This window comes from Amborella trichopoda, chromosome 7 (genome assembly GCF_054954075.1).
Source record: "Amborella trichopoda isolate Santa Cruz 75 chromosome 7, AtrichopodaSantaCruz75HAP2 v2.0, whole genome shotgun sequence".
In the NCBI taxonomy this organism is placed as follows: Eukaryota; Viridiplantae; Streptophyta; class Magnoliopsida; order Amborellales; family Amborellaceae; genus Amborella; species Amborella trichopoda.
Window position 1 is genome coordinate 39671377 of NC_142342.1, and position 14801 is coordinate 39686177.

Below are 14801 nucleotides of genomic sequence, written 5' to 3' on the forward strand. Positions count from 1 at the left end.
GATGTATTTTTTATATTTTCCATAATTTTGACAAAAAATGGAAAGTGTTTTGGCCATGAATCTTATTTTTACATTTTTTTCATATTGTTTGAATTAATTTGAAAATAACCCGTCACAATTTGATTTTCGAAATTCTATTTTTTGCTTCTTTTTTAAATAGGCTTTGCTTACTTTTTTACTTTTGCTGACTAAGTTTCTGGGACTCTGGATGAGTTCTCGGGCCGGGCATGGCCTGACTACTCGGCCCACCCCAAATCGCAGTTTCGAACACCAGCTCGAGATAATATAAATTTTTTCACCGTAGCCTTTTGGTAGGGGCGTTAAAAATTTCTACTTTCGAATGCCGAAATATTTCGTGCCGAAATTTCGCCAAAATCCGCATTGAAAGAATGGGACAGGCATGTTGGCGAGGACCCACTCCTCTGATAATTCCACAGAAAATTATGGGTATTGTGGTCTTTTTCATAGTCGCTTTCCAAAGAGGTCCTAGGTACTGCGTGAATTTCACGTTTGCCACGTGTCAATCATCCGTCAGTTAGTGTGGAATATGGCAGTATTTAAGTTTGACTATTATTAGCACTGATGTTTTAATCTTCCCCCATTTCTATGCCCGTCTCTTGTTTCTTTGAAATTTTAAAACAATATGTTACCGTTGGATCCCGTATACCTCCCCCGGTAGTAACGACCCGGATCAACCTGCTCCAGCCGGCGTCCTGGGCGGCATGGCCACCCGAGATCTGACGATAGACCCGACGCCCGGTCTATCCATATGGGACCCAACAGGTCAGTGTGGGTCCAGATAGTCTCCCTGTGTCTGTGTCCAAGTAGTCTCTATGGGTCTAGGTTTGGGAGTAGGTAGCCCCTTTGGGTCCGGATCTGGCCCAAGTAGTTTTTCTTTTAGTTTTTTTTAATTAAATATTTGTTTTAAAATTTTATTGTCATTGTTGAAAATTGATTTCAAAGCCATCATAGAGATTTTTATTATCGAAATATGAAGATTTAACGTGAAGCTTTATTTTGTTTTATAGGAACCTTGAAAATTGATTTTTAGGTTAGGCTAAAGTTGGGTCCCGATCCAGCATAATCAATTCGGGTCGGGGTCTGAGCTTCAAGACTTTGGACCCCGTCGGGTCCCTCGCCACTTGCCTCCCCTAACCTCCGCCGGCTCGTTTCGACCTTTACTCTTAAATTAACCCTTCTAGGAGTTGTTATGAAGTAGAGAACAAGAATATAAATTTTACCGTTGAGCCCTTACGGCCACCATGCCCCAACGTCCATGACAAATGACAAAGCGGTCCTTATTTTTTCAGTTAGTGACCACTTTGTCCTTCGTGTGTGGGCTTTACATAGGAATCGCAAAACTAAAAATTTTGGTCCTTCACCCCCAATAAATATTTTTTTTGGCAAGGTTGATATTTAATTTATTCGCTAGAAATTGGTCAGCCCAGGATATAAAAGCCCAATTGCAACCCTATAGTTAAGCACCACATTAGAATATAGTCTCGGGCCTAAGCCTGGCCAGCCCATCTAGATGTTTGTTTTATTTATTTTTGAAAAATTATATCTGGCCGAGATGAGTGGCCCAGAGCTCATTTTGCGCAGTTTAGGGGCTAGGGTAGAGCAAACCTAGGCTCAACCCAACCAAGCCTATTGCCAACCGTAGATGTAGTCTAGGTATGGATCACTAAATTCAGCTGTAGTTAGTAAATATGTATTTCCTATAAATTAATTAAGGTAAAAAATTCATGAACATTAAATGCGCATTTCTTGTAGAGTAGGAATAAGACCATACGAGGTTGTCACAATTAATATTGACTATTGGATATGAAATTGGGTAGCTGCATTTATTCTATTGACTAAGTTCCAAAAAAAAAAAATTGAACTTTGTGTCATACACAAACTATCAAATTTCCATCAGATGGTTTTAATAATTGTGACCACCTCGTATAAAAAATAAGTGGAGTGTAGTTTTTATAAGGTTGCAACCTTAAACAATGCAATTAAGACGCGCCACCAAATTTTATTCTAATATATAATTTTGGGGTAAAAAATTCTTATGATTATCTGAAAATCGATTTTTATATCTAATTGTAAATTGAAAACTTAAAAAATGGTTAATTAAGTAGATCTATAAAATATATGAATCTTGAAAATGGACGGTCTAGATAACGTGTTGCAAGATGTATTATTTTTAATACTCAAAATCGTTTTTTTTGCACATTCATACTTCTCAATGCTGAGATGATCAATTAAAGGGTTATTCAACATTAAAACAACATTTTTCGATGGATTTTTGAAATGCATTTGTAATTTTACATTTTAAGATTGCAACTTTATATAAACTTTTTTCAAAATAAATAGCCCCTCCAGTTTTTGCATAGAGAAGTGAGCTTTGTCTAGAGGGCAAAAGGGTCATTTAGTCGCTAACACTAACGGCAGTCTTGGAAGCACAAAACGGATAAATTTTGAAATGCAGGAGGATACAGACGTCATCATCCTAACATCGATAATAAGAAAAACATCAGAGGGTATTTTAGTATTTTTTGCTTAGAGAAGCTATAAAACCCAGATTGATGCTCTTTCGAAACCAGCACGGCATCACTCTGGTACGTTTCCGGCCATTTTGATCAATTTTCCGGCCATTTTGATCAATTTTCCGGCCAGTTGTTCAGTCCAGATTGCCTTCCATTTTGTAACGATCTACGTTTGATTCCGTCAATACTCAAGGTAATACACAAGCTTCTCTTGCTAACCCTTATTAATTTTCCGTCAAATCGCAAATAATGGGCCTATTCTGTGCATTCTTTTTTATAAAATCTTGTCGGATTTAGTGATAGCCAAATTAGTGTACGTATATTTTTTTAAAAAAAATTAAGGGTATCTTAGCAAAAAGAAAAGTCACTTTTTATTATTGGATTATAGATTTGCATATTCAAGATTTTGAGTATGTGATATTCTGTTAAATTAGGGTTTTGAGTATTCGAATCTCTGATATATCTGATTTTTTTTATGGGAGTGTATGGCTTTATTGAGCCCTTGATAAAACATGTTCAGAATGATGATGATGATTTGATTTTTTCTGGTTATTTCTAGATTTCTGAGCAAATTTCTATCTAGTTTTTTCCTGCTGTTTCTCCATTTTTAGAAATTTATTTTTCCATCTACTCTTTCTATTTCTCCATTTTCCTTTCCTGTATTAAACTTTCAATGCAGTGTATTTGCACATTTTTTATAACTTCGTTTTTCAATACATTGTTTATTTGTTATTTCTCAATTTTCCGATAAAGTTTTTCAATCTAGCGTTTTGTGGCCCTGTTTGTGCAGTTTCTTGAATCCTAGTTGTCCATTTTCTGGCACTTTTGCTTTGTGTTTTTTTTTTTTATCTACTGTTTTTCCGGCAGTATTTATATTTCCCGGCGACTTTCTTCATTCTTCGGGCAATTTGTTCATTTTCTGGCAATAATTTTTCTGACTTCTGCTCTTTATTCTCTTTGAAAATAGTGGTTTTTTCCTGCAATTTCTACTTTCCAATTTTCGAGCTACTTAAACCTCGATTATCATTTGTTTGCACATTCGTTTCAGGCATTCTTGATCTCTGATCGGCAGTTTCCAACAATTTCATCCTCTCTTTTTCTGACGCCAAGGCCATGGAGCTCGAGCTCACTGTCGTCTCAGCTAAAGACCTCAAGAATGTGAACTGGCGCTACGGCGACATCAAACCGTATGCCGTGGCCTGGGTCGATCCAGGCAACAAATCCTCCACTCGAGTCGACAACGAGGGTGACACCTCCCCTGTCTGGAATTACAAGCTCACCATCCCCTTAAGAGACCGCCCTGAGGATTCCACATTGCGGATCGATGTGGTCCATGCCGGTGGGGAGGAGAAGACCAAGTCGTTCATCGGATCAGCGACTCTGCCACTAAGAGAAGTCATAGAGGATGCGGGTTACGATCACAGCTTCTCCAAAAAATTGAAGCTCAAGAGGCCGTCGGGCCGCCCTCAAGGCAAGATTGAGGTCGTAATCGTAATTCGTGACCCTTATGCCCGGAAACCAGCCCCAGAGCCTTACGGCTATGGCCGGCAGCCGGCACCTCAATCATACAGCGGGTATGGTTATGGTGCGCCTCCAGCCCCGCCAGTTTATGCCCCTCCTGCAGAACGGTCTTATGGTAGCTATGGAGGGGCGGCCCCATCCGGTGGGGGGTATTATGGTAATTACGGAGGGGCGGCGCCACCGGCTGCGGGGTACTATGGTAATTATCCGGGGGCGCCACCTCCTGAGAAGAAAGGGAGCAAAATGGGAATGGGGACGGGGCTGGCGGTTGGAGCGGCGGCTGGTTTATTGGGTGGGTTGGCTTTGGCGGAGGGAGTGGATTATGTGGAGGATAAGATAGCTGATGATGTTGCTGAGAGGGTGGAGGATGATTATGGGGATGATTACTGAGAATCTCTCTTTCTCCATCTGAATTTTTCTCTCTCTCTCTTTCTTCTTGTGATTTCAATAATGGTGGCGATTTCTTAGGATTAGTGGTGTGTTTACTCTCTCTCTAAGGATTATTAGTCTCTCTCTCTCTCTCTCTGGATTGTTCATCTCTTGGCATTGTGCTTTTCTTCCTCGAATGGGAGTCAATGGGTTGAAATGATCTTTTTCTCCATTGCAATATGTAAGGCTTACTTTTTTATTTTTGGTATTGAAAAGGTCAGTAGAGGATGAGTCCTCGTACCATCCATTTATTTTTCCATCTAAAACACGCCCCCGAACTTATAAAACACATCTGAATTTGCACTTGAGATGGCCTCGAACTTATAAAACACATCTGAATTTACGCTTGAGATGGCTTCAATCGTAATATCGTGTCTCTTTTGAGAAGATGATATGTACCAAATTTTATAGTAATACAATATGTAAAAAAAATTACAAATAAAAAACTATAAGGCATTGGATCTAGATCAAAAGGTGAATGACTCACTTGATCTAAGTTGGGCAGCTGGTTGGGAGGGGAAGCATATATATTTTATGCTGTTGGGGAATTATAGAGACCTTTCCCATTTATAAGACACCAATTTTGTATGTGTAATCTTTTTGACTCGTAGACTAACTTTCAATAAATGAAAGTTTCCAAATAGCACTCTCTATACATTTTAAAAAAGACTAATGTCTCAAGATTGAATGGAGATCGTCCAATATTTTTTTCCAGTGAGATCTAAGTGTTAGAAAATTTAAAACTCAAAACATTTCTTTTAAAAATAATCCTCTAGTGATCTCTCCTGATGAATCCCAAATATCTAAATTGATAAAATTCTCCCAAGTTGGTTATCTAGTTGAGGAAGAGGGTATTTTGATATCGAAATGTATGGATATGGGAAAAAAAATTAAAGTCCTAAAAATAACACATCTTGCAACACATTATTTGGATAGTCTATTTTCATGATTTTCATGCTTTATAAATTTGCTTAATTTCTATTTTTTTTTACTTAAAATTTTATAATTAGAGAGAAAAATAGATTCTCGTACCATATTAAGAATTTTCAATACCAAAATTGCATCTCACGAAAAAGTATGAAACCGCATCTTAGTTTGATTGTTTAAAGATTTGCAACCATATATAAACCGCACCTTTTATGTTATTTCCTAATGGGACTAGGAAGTAGATTTTTTTTTCCCTCTTCCTCTTATGTTTTTAGACTTATTGATGTAGAGTATGGAGTTGGACTTTGGATAAAAAGAATGAAATACGTGGAGATATCATTGATGGGGCATTTCATATTTATATTTTCAAAATACCATTGTACTTTCATAAAAATTTATAATTCATTTTTATTTAATGATTAAGTTATCTACTAAAATAATTTTTAAACAAAAAGTAATGATTTTTTCAATAAATACCTTTACTAAAACCGAGCCCCATCTACGAAACAAGGATATATAAGTATCCAAATTTGTTGAGTACAATGTTAAATTACTCTAAAGTGTGTGAGTATCCTAACTAACCCATATATGGATATAGAAAGCACAATGCCAAGAGATTGTGCTAATATGCTATGGACAAAACACTGATGTTTGATACTTTAAAACATAAACACTTCATTTGAATTCTTTTTTCTTTAAAATTTTGCCATAAAATCACTTAATGCCGTGTAAAATCCAATTTGTCTCATTTATTAAAGGAAAAAATTTATATAGAGGCTCTAAACAATCAAATTAGGGCCCACCTAAAAAAATTCACTAAAAGAGATTGTTTTGATGCCCAAATATCCTCAAATTGATCATCTCGATATCAAGATGTATGGACCTGAGACAAAAATGGATTTCAAGCTTTGGAAATAGTGCATCTTGTAAAGTATTTTTGGATCGTCAATTTTCAGGATTGCTAAGTTTTCATAGATCTGCTCGATCTACAATATTTTTTAGGTTTTAATTTTTATAATTAAAGATGGAAATATATTTTAAGGCTATTATGGAGACTTCCAGTATTAAAACCACATTTATCGATACTATTTGAAGGTGTGCTTTACTTTGAATGTTTAGAGCGTCGGCTCTATACAAACAGCACCCTTTAAAAGATTAAAAAAACACAATTTAAAAGATCATATCATATTGACAAAGGTGTTTTATTATGCGTTGCTTAGTTTATATACTTGTGCATCATGACTTCATTCGACAACATTGATTCCAAGTCAAGTTACCTTTTGTTTAATCAGGCTAGGGGGTGTAAGCTTAAGCCCAGCTCCAGCAGGCACTCAACCCTTTAACTCGAGTATGAACATGACCATTGATTCTCTTAGGCTCAGCCCAGCCTTAAACCAATATTGGGGCCTTGTTTGGCTCAGTTTTTTCATTTTATTTAAGTGTTATGTTAGGATGCTTATATTATGGAGTAATTTATCATTGTACTCAACAAATTCGAACACTTATATACTCTTGTTTTGTACATGGCGCTTGTTTTTAATATGAGTATTTTTTGTCAAGTATGACGTCATCTGTATAGGGTAGGACATCACCCATATGGAGCACATTAGTACATTTAATGCTCCATGTGGGTGATGTCATATCATGTGGATGATGTCATATTTCTCTTAATGACCAAAAATATCCTTATTAAAAAAATACTCTATATACAAACAAGGGTATAGAAGTACCAAAAATTTGTTGAGTACAATGATAAATGACTCCATAATGTAAACACCTTAACATAACATTTTATTTAATGGGAAATGTTTATATAAGATTGCAACCTTAAAATGTAGAATCACAGATGCACCTCAAAAATATATCAAAAATGTTTTTTTAATGTTGAAAAAATACTCTAGTCGATCATCTCGACATCGAGATATATGAATATGATAAAAAAAAAAAAGTTTTTGAGTCCCGAAAATAGTGCATCTTGCAACAATTATCTAGACCGTCCATTTTCAAGATTTGCATATATTTATAGATCTACTTGATTTTAACTATTTTTGCGATTTAAAATTTTCTAATTAGGTATAAAAATTGATTTTGAGATAATACTATGAATTTTTTAAAACGTTTCAAAAATATCTCACACCCCATTATATCTTTTAACCAAAAAACGTTTCAAAAATATTTTTTATTATATTTTTTGCCTTTTCACAATGCCACGTTAAGGGCTTCTTATCTCTCTCATATTGGGTTGAAATGGTATAAAAAGATTTGTTAGGACTAATTTTTATGGTCAAAAGTGAATAAATGAGAGAGACAACAGATGAGGGGGTACAACGAAATCCTTAGAGATTTTTTTATGCCGCTTCAAAGGAAAATATAAGGAGGGTCTACCATGAAATAACATGGGGAATTAGGGTTATGTACAAAATTTTTCCTTGAATTAAACCATCACCCTTACCTAAATAAAAAGTTGATGTTATAGAAAATAGAGCAAAATGTCTTCTATATCTCAATTTTACATTATTTTCCAAAAGAGTGTAACTATGTATGAATCCGGTAATATAGATCGAGAATTGCTACCCAAATCAGGCACCTACAAGATGAGGTACTGAGGTGTATCTTATTTGCGGATGACATAATTTTGATCGATGAACTAGAGGCGGCGTCAATGAAAACTTAGCATGTTGGAGGTATGCTATAGAATCTAAACGTTTTAAAATTAGTCGAACTAAGATAGAATATATAAAATACAAGTTTAGTAATAATAGAAGTAGAAACAAGGAAAAAGTTAATATTGGTCATGAAATACATAAAAAAGATTATTTCCAATATCTAGGATCAATAATCTAGGAGAATGGAGAGATTGAGGAAGATATTACATATAAACTTAAATGGGGTAGGCAAAGTGGAGAATGTGCATCCGAAGTATTATATGATTACCACATATAATTGAGACTGAAGAGGAAGTTTGATAGGATGGTTGTAAGATCAATTATACTTCATGGGATGAATGTTGGGCCGTCAAAAAATAACATTTCCATAAGATAAATGTAGCTGAGATGAGAATGTTGAGAATGATAAGTAACAAGATAAGAAAGGATAAAATCTCGAATAAATAAATACAATCGAACTTAAGTGTGACTTTAATAGGCAATAAGATATAAGAAAGTAGACTTAGGTGCCGTCATAGACGATAGGATGAAAGAAAATAAACTTAGGTAGGCTGGCTATGTCCAGCGTAAACCTAATACAACACTAGTTAGAGTGCGATTTAATTCAAGCGGAAGGTTCTAAAATGATAAGGAGAAGATCGAAAAGGACATAGATAGAAGTAATGAGAAAAACTATAGTGTCTTTTAGCCTTAATGAGGGTATAAGTCTTGGTAGAGAAGAATGGAGAAGCGTGATTTACGTAACCGACCCTAAATAATTATGATAAAACTTGGATATTGATAATGATGATTATTAGTATTATTATTATTACAATTTTTTAACCGATCCAATCAATATAGATAGATAAAGTGGGCGGAAGATCCATAACCTAATTCTTAATTTTAATTAAAAAAGGGAAAATATCTTCTTATCCTCTATTTTTAAATTTCATCTCTCGATAAATCCAAGGTTTCAAAAGATATCTTCTAACACCCTAATCACTTTAAACTTATTTTTTAACCTAAACAAATGTGAGAAAGACATGTTATTTCTAAACCCAATCATTTCTCTCTATTCACTTATATACCCCAAACTTCTCTTTTTTTTCTCTCTTCCTGTGTCTATCTCTCTCTCCTCTCATGTTTCTCTAACTCTCTCTCTCTTCCCTGTAACTTTGCACCGCCATGAAGCCCTTCTCTCTCTAGAAGTTTGGGAGTTGGCTTTTAGAAAAAGGCATGTCTTTTTAGATTTATTTTGCCTTAAAAAACAGGTTTAAATTGGTTCAGAGGATTAGAAAAAATAAAATCTACAATTGTTATATTTTAAGATATCTTTTAAAACTTTGGATCTACTGTTAAATAAAACCTAAAAATAAAAAGTACGGAGATATTTTCTCATTAAAAACACCCAAATGAACAGTATCTGTGCTGGGCTTGTCCCACCAACTCATAACTGCCGGCGTGTAAACAACCTACTTTAGTAGTGAACATCAAGGAAGACCTTAAAAGTAGTTCAAACTTTCTTAATTTTAAAAGATTAGTTGTCACTTTTTGTTTGAAACAACCATTTTTAAATTTTAAAAATAGGGATTTACGATATGATTTATCCCCAATATAATATCTACTTAAATCTTTACACGTCACTACGCAATAAGGACATTTCATCTTATTTGATGAAATCTCTTAGACTTTCTTTTCATGCACTGAATTAATATACATTTCCAACTTTGGGGAGTTTATTTTATAAGGACTTAGAAGGTTTTTTTTTCCTTTTCTTGAAGATGAAAAATGTCATATCAAACTTTCTTAATTTGAAACCACCCTCGTTGAAGACCTATTTTAAATGAATAATGTTTCCTTTCATGGATCATTAAAATATATCTAATTTTATAGAGTTTATATTAATACTATTTATTTTTGGTACAAGGAGGTCACATTCACTTTAGGCCATCGGATGTAAAATTCATTAGATGATAGTGACTGACAACATTCGAGAAATTTTGTTTTAGACTTTGTACTTAAACAATGATATATCTTTAACCATGTGTTTTCAAATGTAACAGTCAATGATGATTGTGACCTCCTGATAAATGGTCTTATATACATTTCTTTTACATATCCATGGACTTAATTTTTTTTTTTTTTTTTAACTTGTAGTAAATATATGTATCGTGATGTTATTTTCTTACATTCTTAATAATGAATTTGTCTGTTAAAAAAAAATGCATGCTAATATGCAGTTAGCTATTTAGATAAAAATAGAATGATATGCATCATAAGATAATGTTTGTTTTCGCATATAAGATTAAGATAAATAACTGTTTTCCTTATCTTGAAGGCAAGAATAAGGAATATTGAGATTTAGTTATGATTTGGATTTGAAATCATTTTAAAAATTTAAAGAGAATTTTAAAAAAACACCCAAAAGTTGGACGATTTAACATTTATCCTTGATGTAATTTGAAAATTTTCAAAACCAATTTTCATCTTATGGGCTCTTTGAAATTGGAAAGCTATTTATTTATTTATTTAAATTTGATTCCCATTTTATAATAAGAATGAATTCAAAATGTCATGTTATGGTGGCTATCCTCCACCATGACCACCAAACCCATTCACCACAAAGCATTGAGCCCATTCCTTCCTGTGTTCTTGTGCTCAACCGGTGCATCTGCCATCTATTCATTATATGATATTAAAGATCAACCAATCTAATGATGCAACTCCGTTTACGTACTTATACCTACATCTACCGTTCATTGTACATATGGGCAGTTGTTGATGCATGTATAGTGACTAGCCTCTTGCGTAAGCACTATTTTGCCCTCTTCGTCACGAACCATTGTGGTCTGGAGGTATTTTCTCCAAACGAATTATGAGCCGTATACTATCCCCCTGCAGGAGCGTATTGTACATCTACTCCCATGTATGATGAGGAGGTTTTTTTCCCCTCTTTCACACGTATGACACTTTTTCTTGAAGAATTATGAGCATGTAAACTACACCAACTCCATTGGTCAACAAAACCTACTTGGAGGGATTTTTTCAATCTCAAATTTTTTAGTACCACAAGAGAATCATGAGTATAGTTAAAAGATAAAAAATTAAAATTTGAATTTTTCAGTACTTAGATTTCTCAACAAAAATTAATTTTTACTTTGATCAAACAAGAATCTAATTGATTATCCAACTGGTCGGATAACCATTACAAAATTGCTTTTGGTGCATTGGAAAAACGTTAAGGGCCGTTTTCTGTCATTCTCTAAAAGATGCAAGCCTTTCCCATCACTATATTTGATAAGAAAAAACGTGTATTTGAGTCATTAGTTCACATAAATTGTTTGGTGCGTCCAAGCTTGCACATATTATTATACGAGCTCGGAGATCTACACCATCTACCAAAATTGGGTACTCTTAGTAAATAATAGTCCTTCAACTTCAAAATAAAAAATAAAATCAATTGTTTAACTATTTTCTTTAAAAAATATCATTTGCAGTATTTAAAATTAGAAAAAGTTTATATAAGGTTGCAATCTTAAAGGGTAGACTTGCGGATGCAGTTCAAAAATCCATTTAAAAAGGTTGTTTTAATATTGATAAAGCATCTAATGGATCATCTCAAAATTGAGATGTATGAATATGAAAGAAAAAAAAAATTTTGAATCTAAAAAATAGTGCATTTTGCAATACATTATATCGACGGTTCATTTTTAAGGTTTTCATATGTTTATAGATTTGTTTGATTTTCACCATTTTTAAAATTTAAAATTTTATAATTAGATATGAAAATAGATTTTGAGATAATCTTATGAATTTTTTTCACAAAAATTACATGTTACGTTAAAATTTGGAGGTGCGCCGTAATTGGATTGTTTAAAGTTGCAACCATATAGAAACCACACATTTTAAAATTTATTTATTTTTACAGATTAATAATTTATATGTTAAAGATTATATATTTTCTAAAAATTTAAAACAGATTCTATTTCAAAATAAATTATTAAGGGACTCGCATTTCTACATGTGAGTCCGTGGACTCATAGGAACGGTGTCCTCCGTTCATTTAGCAAGACGCCCTGATGGAAGACTGAAAGCCCAGATTTCTGCCTGATTCTCTCTCTCTCTCTCTGTTAAAACCTCTCTCTCTCTAGTTTTGTACCCTGAAACTTGCAGGAGAAACCAGAGAAAAACGATCATGAAGAACTTGTGGCCGATTTTAATCATCTGTGTTTCTTTCTGTGCATTTTCCGGCAATAATTTGGCCGGAATTTTGAGAGTTGCAGAGGCCGCAAAGAGAGTTGTAGTGCCTGATTTTCTCGACGATGTGATAGACGATGAAGAAGATGAGGCATGGAAAGAATGGGGCGGTAAGAAGAAGGATAAGGAGCCTGCGATTGAGCCATTTCCTGACTTTAGTAAGATGAGCGCATCTCAGATTGAAGCTGAAGTTTTGAAGAGGCAGACTGGGCCTGCAATGGGTTTTGTCAAGCTCAGATTGGGTGTCTCTCGCTCAAGGGTATCTGAATTTTTTGGGTTTTATTTGTGTGGTTTTTGGGTTTGTTCATAATGGGTGTTTCTCTCTCTAGGGGTGTGAAAACTTGGGGGTTTTTCGATTTTTTTTTGGGGTTTCTCGCTCTAGAGCATGTGAAAATGTGGGTCTTTTGTCTGCGTTTTTGGGATAATTGTTTTTTTGTTTGGGAGTGTTTAATTTTGAAACAGGTACCCACAAAGGAGTACTTTCTCTCTCTTCCCTCTCCTCTCTCTGTTTTCTCTGGTGTATTATCAAACATCATAAGCTCTCTCTCTCTCTGGATTTGGTTTCTAACTCACTAATTCTTAAGAATAAGAAAAATCAATCTGTAATTCTTTTTTGGTATTGGGTGGGTAAGAAACTGGGAATCTGATTCATTTTTAAACAAGAAGAAGTGTTTGAAAAAGTATTAAAAAAATCCTAAAATGTTTCCTTCCAAACTTCAGAAAAATGCTGATTCTTTTCACTGATGTGGGTTATTTCAATGATTTAGACAGCTCTAAAAGGCTTAACCCCTCTCTCTCTCTCTGAATCTAATGAATGAGTAGCATTATGCAGGAGGAGGTGCCGGTGATAGCCATGAAATGGAGCAAATTGGTGAGGAGCGGATCAATTGAGGCCAAATTCATGGCGGTTGATGTCAACACCATCATGTTCACCATGCACCAAGGCCAAGACATAGAAGAGGTGCTTCGCTCTCTCTCTCTCCTGCTGTAATACACAGTATCTGGCTTCGTGCTGCATTATTTCAGCACTTAATTTCATCGAATGTGATCTCTCTCTCTCTTATGTGGTGTATTAATTAACAATTTATTTCATTATCTCTTACCAGCAGTACATTATATCTCACGTCTCACAAAGAAAAAGAGTATTATGAAGTTGGAAAACCTTCCCATTAGCCGAGTTCTCGAACTCGAGATGATGAGAATCTTGTGATAATCTGTCTAGGCTGTGTGTTTTCAAAATTTTCATGCCCTCCATGTGCATCAGTTTTGAAATTTTAAATTTCACGGAGAGAGTAGAACATGGATTTTCAAGCCATAAGAGCCTACATCTTCCAATAAAATTTACATGTGCACCTTTTTTTTTGTTTTTTAGTGTAAGGTGAGGTTCCTTATATTAGGGGTGGCAACCGAATAGACAGAGTCGGGTCCGGGTCATGCCTGACCTGAACCCGAAAAAATTTATGGGATCTAGACCTAGACCTAGACCAGACTGAAAAATAAAAATAATACATATATAAAAATTATTTGAATATTATATTAAATATATACATATGTTAATTAATTATTATATTTACAATTGTATAATTATATTTATTTAAATATTATACACTAAATATTAACACTATTTGAGTTGGATCCACATGAACCGCGACCCGAATAGTATCCAGGTCCAAGATTTGTTCAATTATTGGACCCATGACCATGCTCAAGTCGGTCCTGTCTTCGAGTTTCGGGTTGGGTCCGGGTCCGGGTCCATTGCCATCCAGACCCAACCCTTATTAAATTGGGATTTCATTACCTGTTTGGCTGAAACTAACAATTTCTCTCATTATTTTTGTGGAGCAGCTGAAGGATTTTGTATTGAGGCAGGCAGAGGCATACGAGTTGAAAGTAGGTGAAAGAGTGTTCCGTAGGCCTGGCGATCCCCCTCTCCAACAACTCATTGAAATGCGGAGCAGAGAGAGAAACAACGCCAAGGACATTTCACAAGACGAACTCTAGGACCCTGCGCGTCATGTTTTTATTACTGTATTTTGCATTGGGCGCGGTTCGTATATTGCCTACCCTCTAAATAATCAAATTAGAGCCTACTATTACCTTCAAATAGTGGTGAGAAATGTGTTTTCAATATTGAAAATCCTTGTGGTTGCCATAAAATATATTTTTATATTTATTTATAAAATTTACAGCTTCAAAAATAGTATAGATCGATATATCTTTGAAAATCGTGAAATTTAACAATCCAAAAATGCGTTACAAAATACACTATTTTCAAAACATGAAATCCTTTTTTTTTTTTTCTCATGTCCATTAATCTCGATATCGAGAGGATCAATTTGAAGATATTTGGGACATCAAAACAACTTCTTCTAGTGAAATTTTTGAGGTAAGCTCAAATTTGATTGTATGGAGCCTCCATATAAACTCTTCCCTTTTGCATTTAATTTTGATGCGGCATATTGATCATCATGGATCACACTTTCACATA

At 34.6% G+C, this 14801-nt stretch overlaps 2 protein-coding genes across 2 annotated transcripts; both read left to right on the forward strand.

Annotated features, from left to right (window-relative positions):
- The first annotated feature begins 2589 nt into the window (after positions 1–2589).
- LOC18422846 (protein SRC2) lies at positions 2590–4750 on the forward strand. Its single transcript, XM_006827499.4, has 2 exons — positions 2590–2727; positions 3583–4750. The coding sequence occupies exon 2, from the start codon at positions 3648–3650 to the stop codon at positions 4443–4445; it is 798 nt and encodes a 265-aa protein (XP_006827562.2). The 5' UTR covers positions 2590–2727; positions 3583–3647; the 3' UTR covers positions 4446–4750.
- Positions 4751–12058: 7308 nt separating this feature from the next.
- On the forward strand, positions 12059–14417 carry LOC18422979 (LDL receptor wingless signaling/trafficking chaperone). The gene is made up of 3 exons (XM_006827500.4): positions 12059–12572; positions 13146–13274; positions 14159–14417. The coding sequence occupies exons 1-3, from the start codon at positions 12252–12254 to the stop codon at positions 14312–14314; spliced, it is 606 nt and encodes a 201-aa protein (XP_006827563.2). The 5' UTR covers positions 12059–12251; the 3' UTR covers positions 14315–14417.
- Positions 14418–14801: the final 384 nt, after the last annotated feature.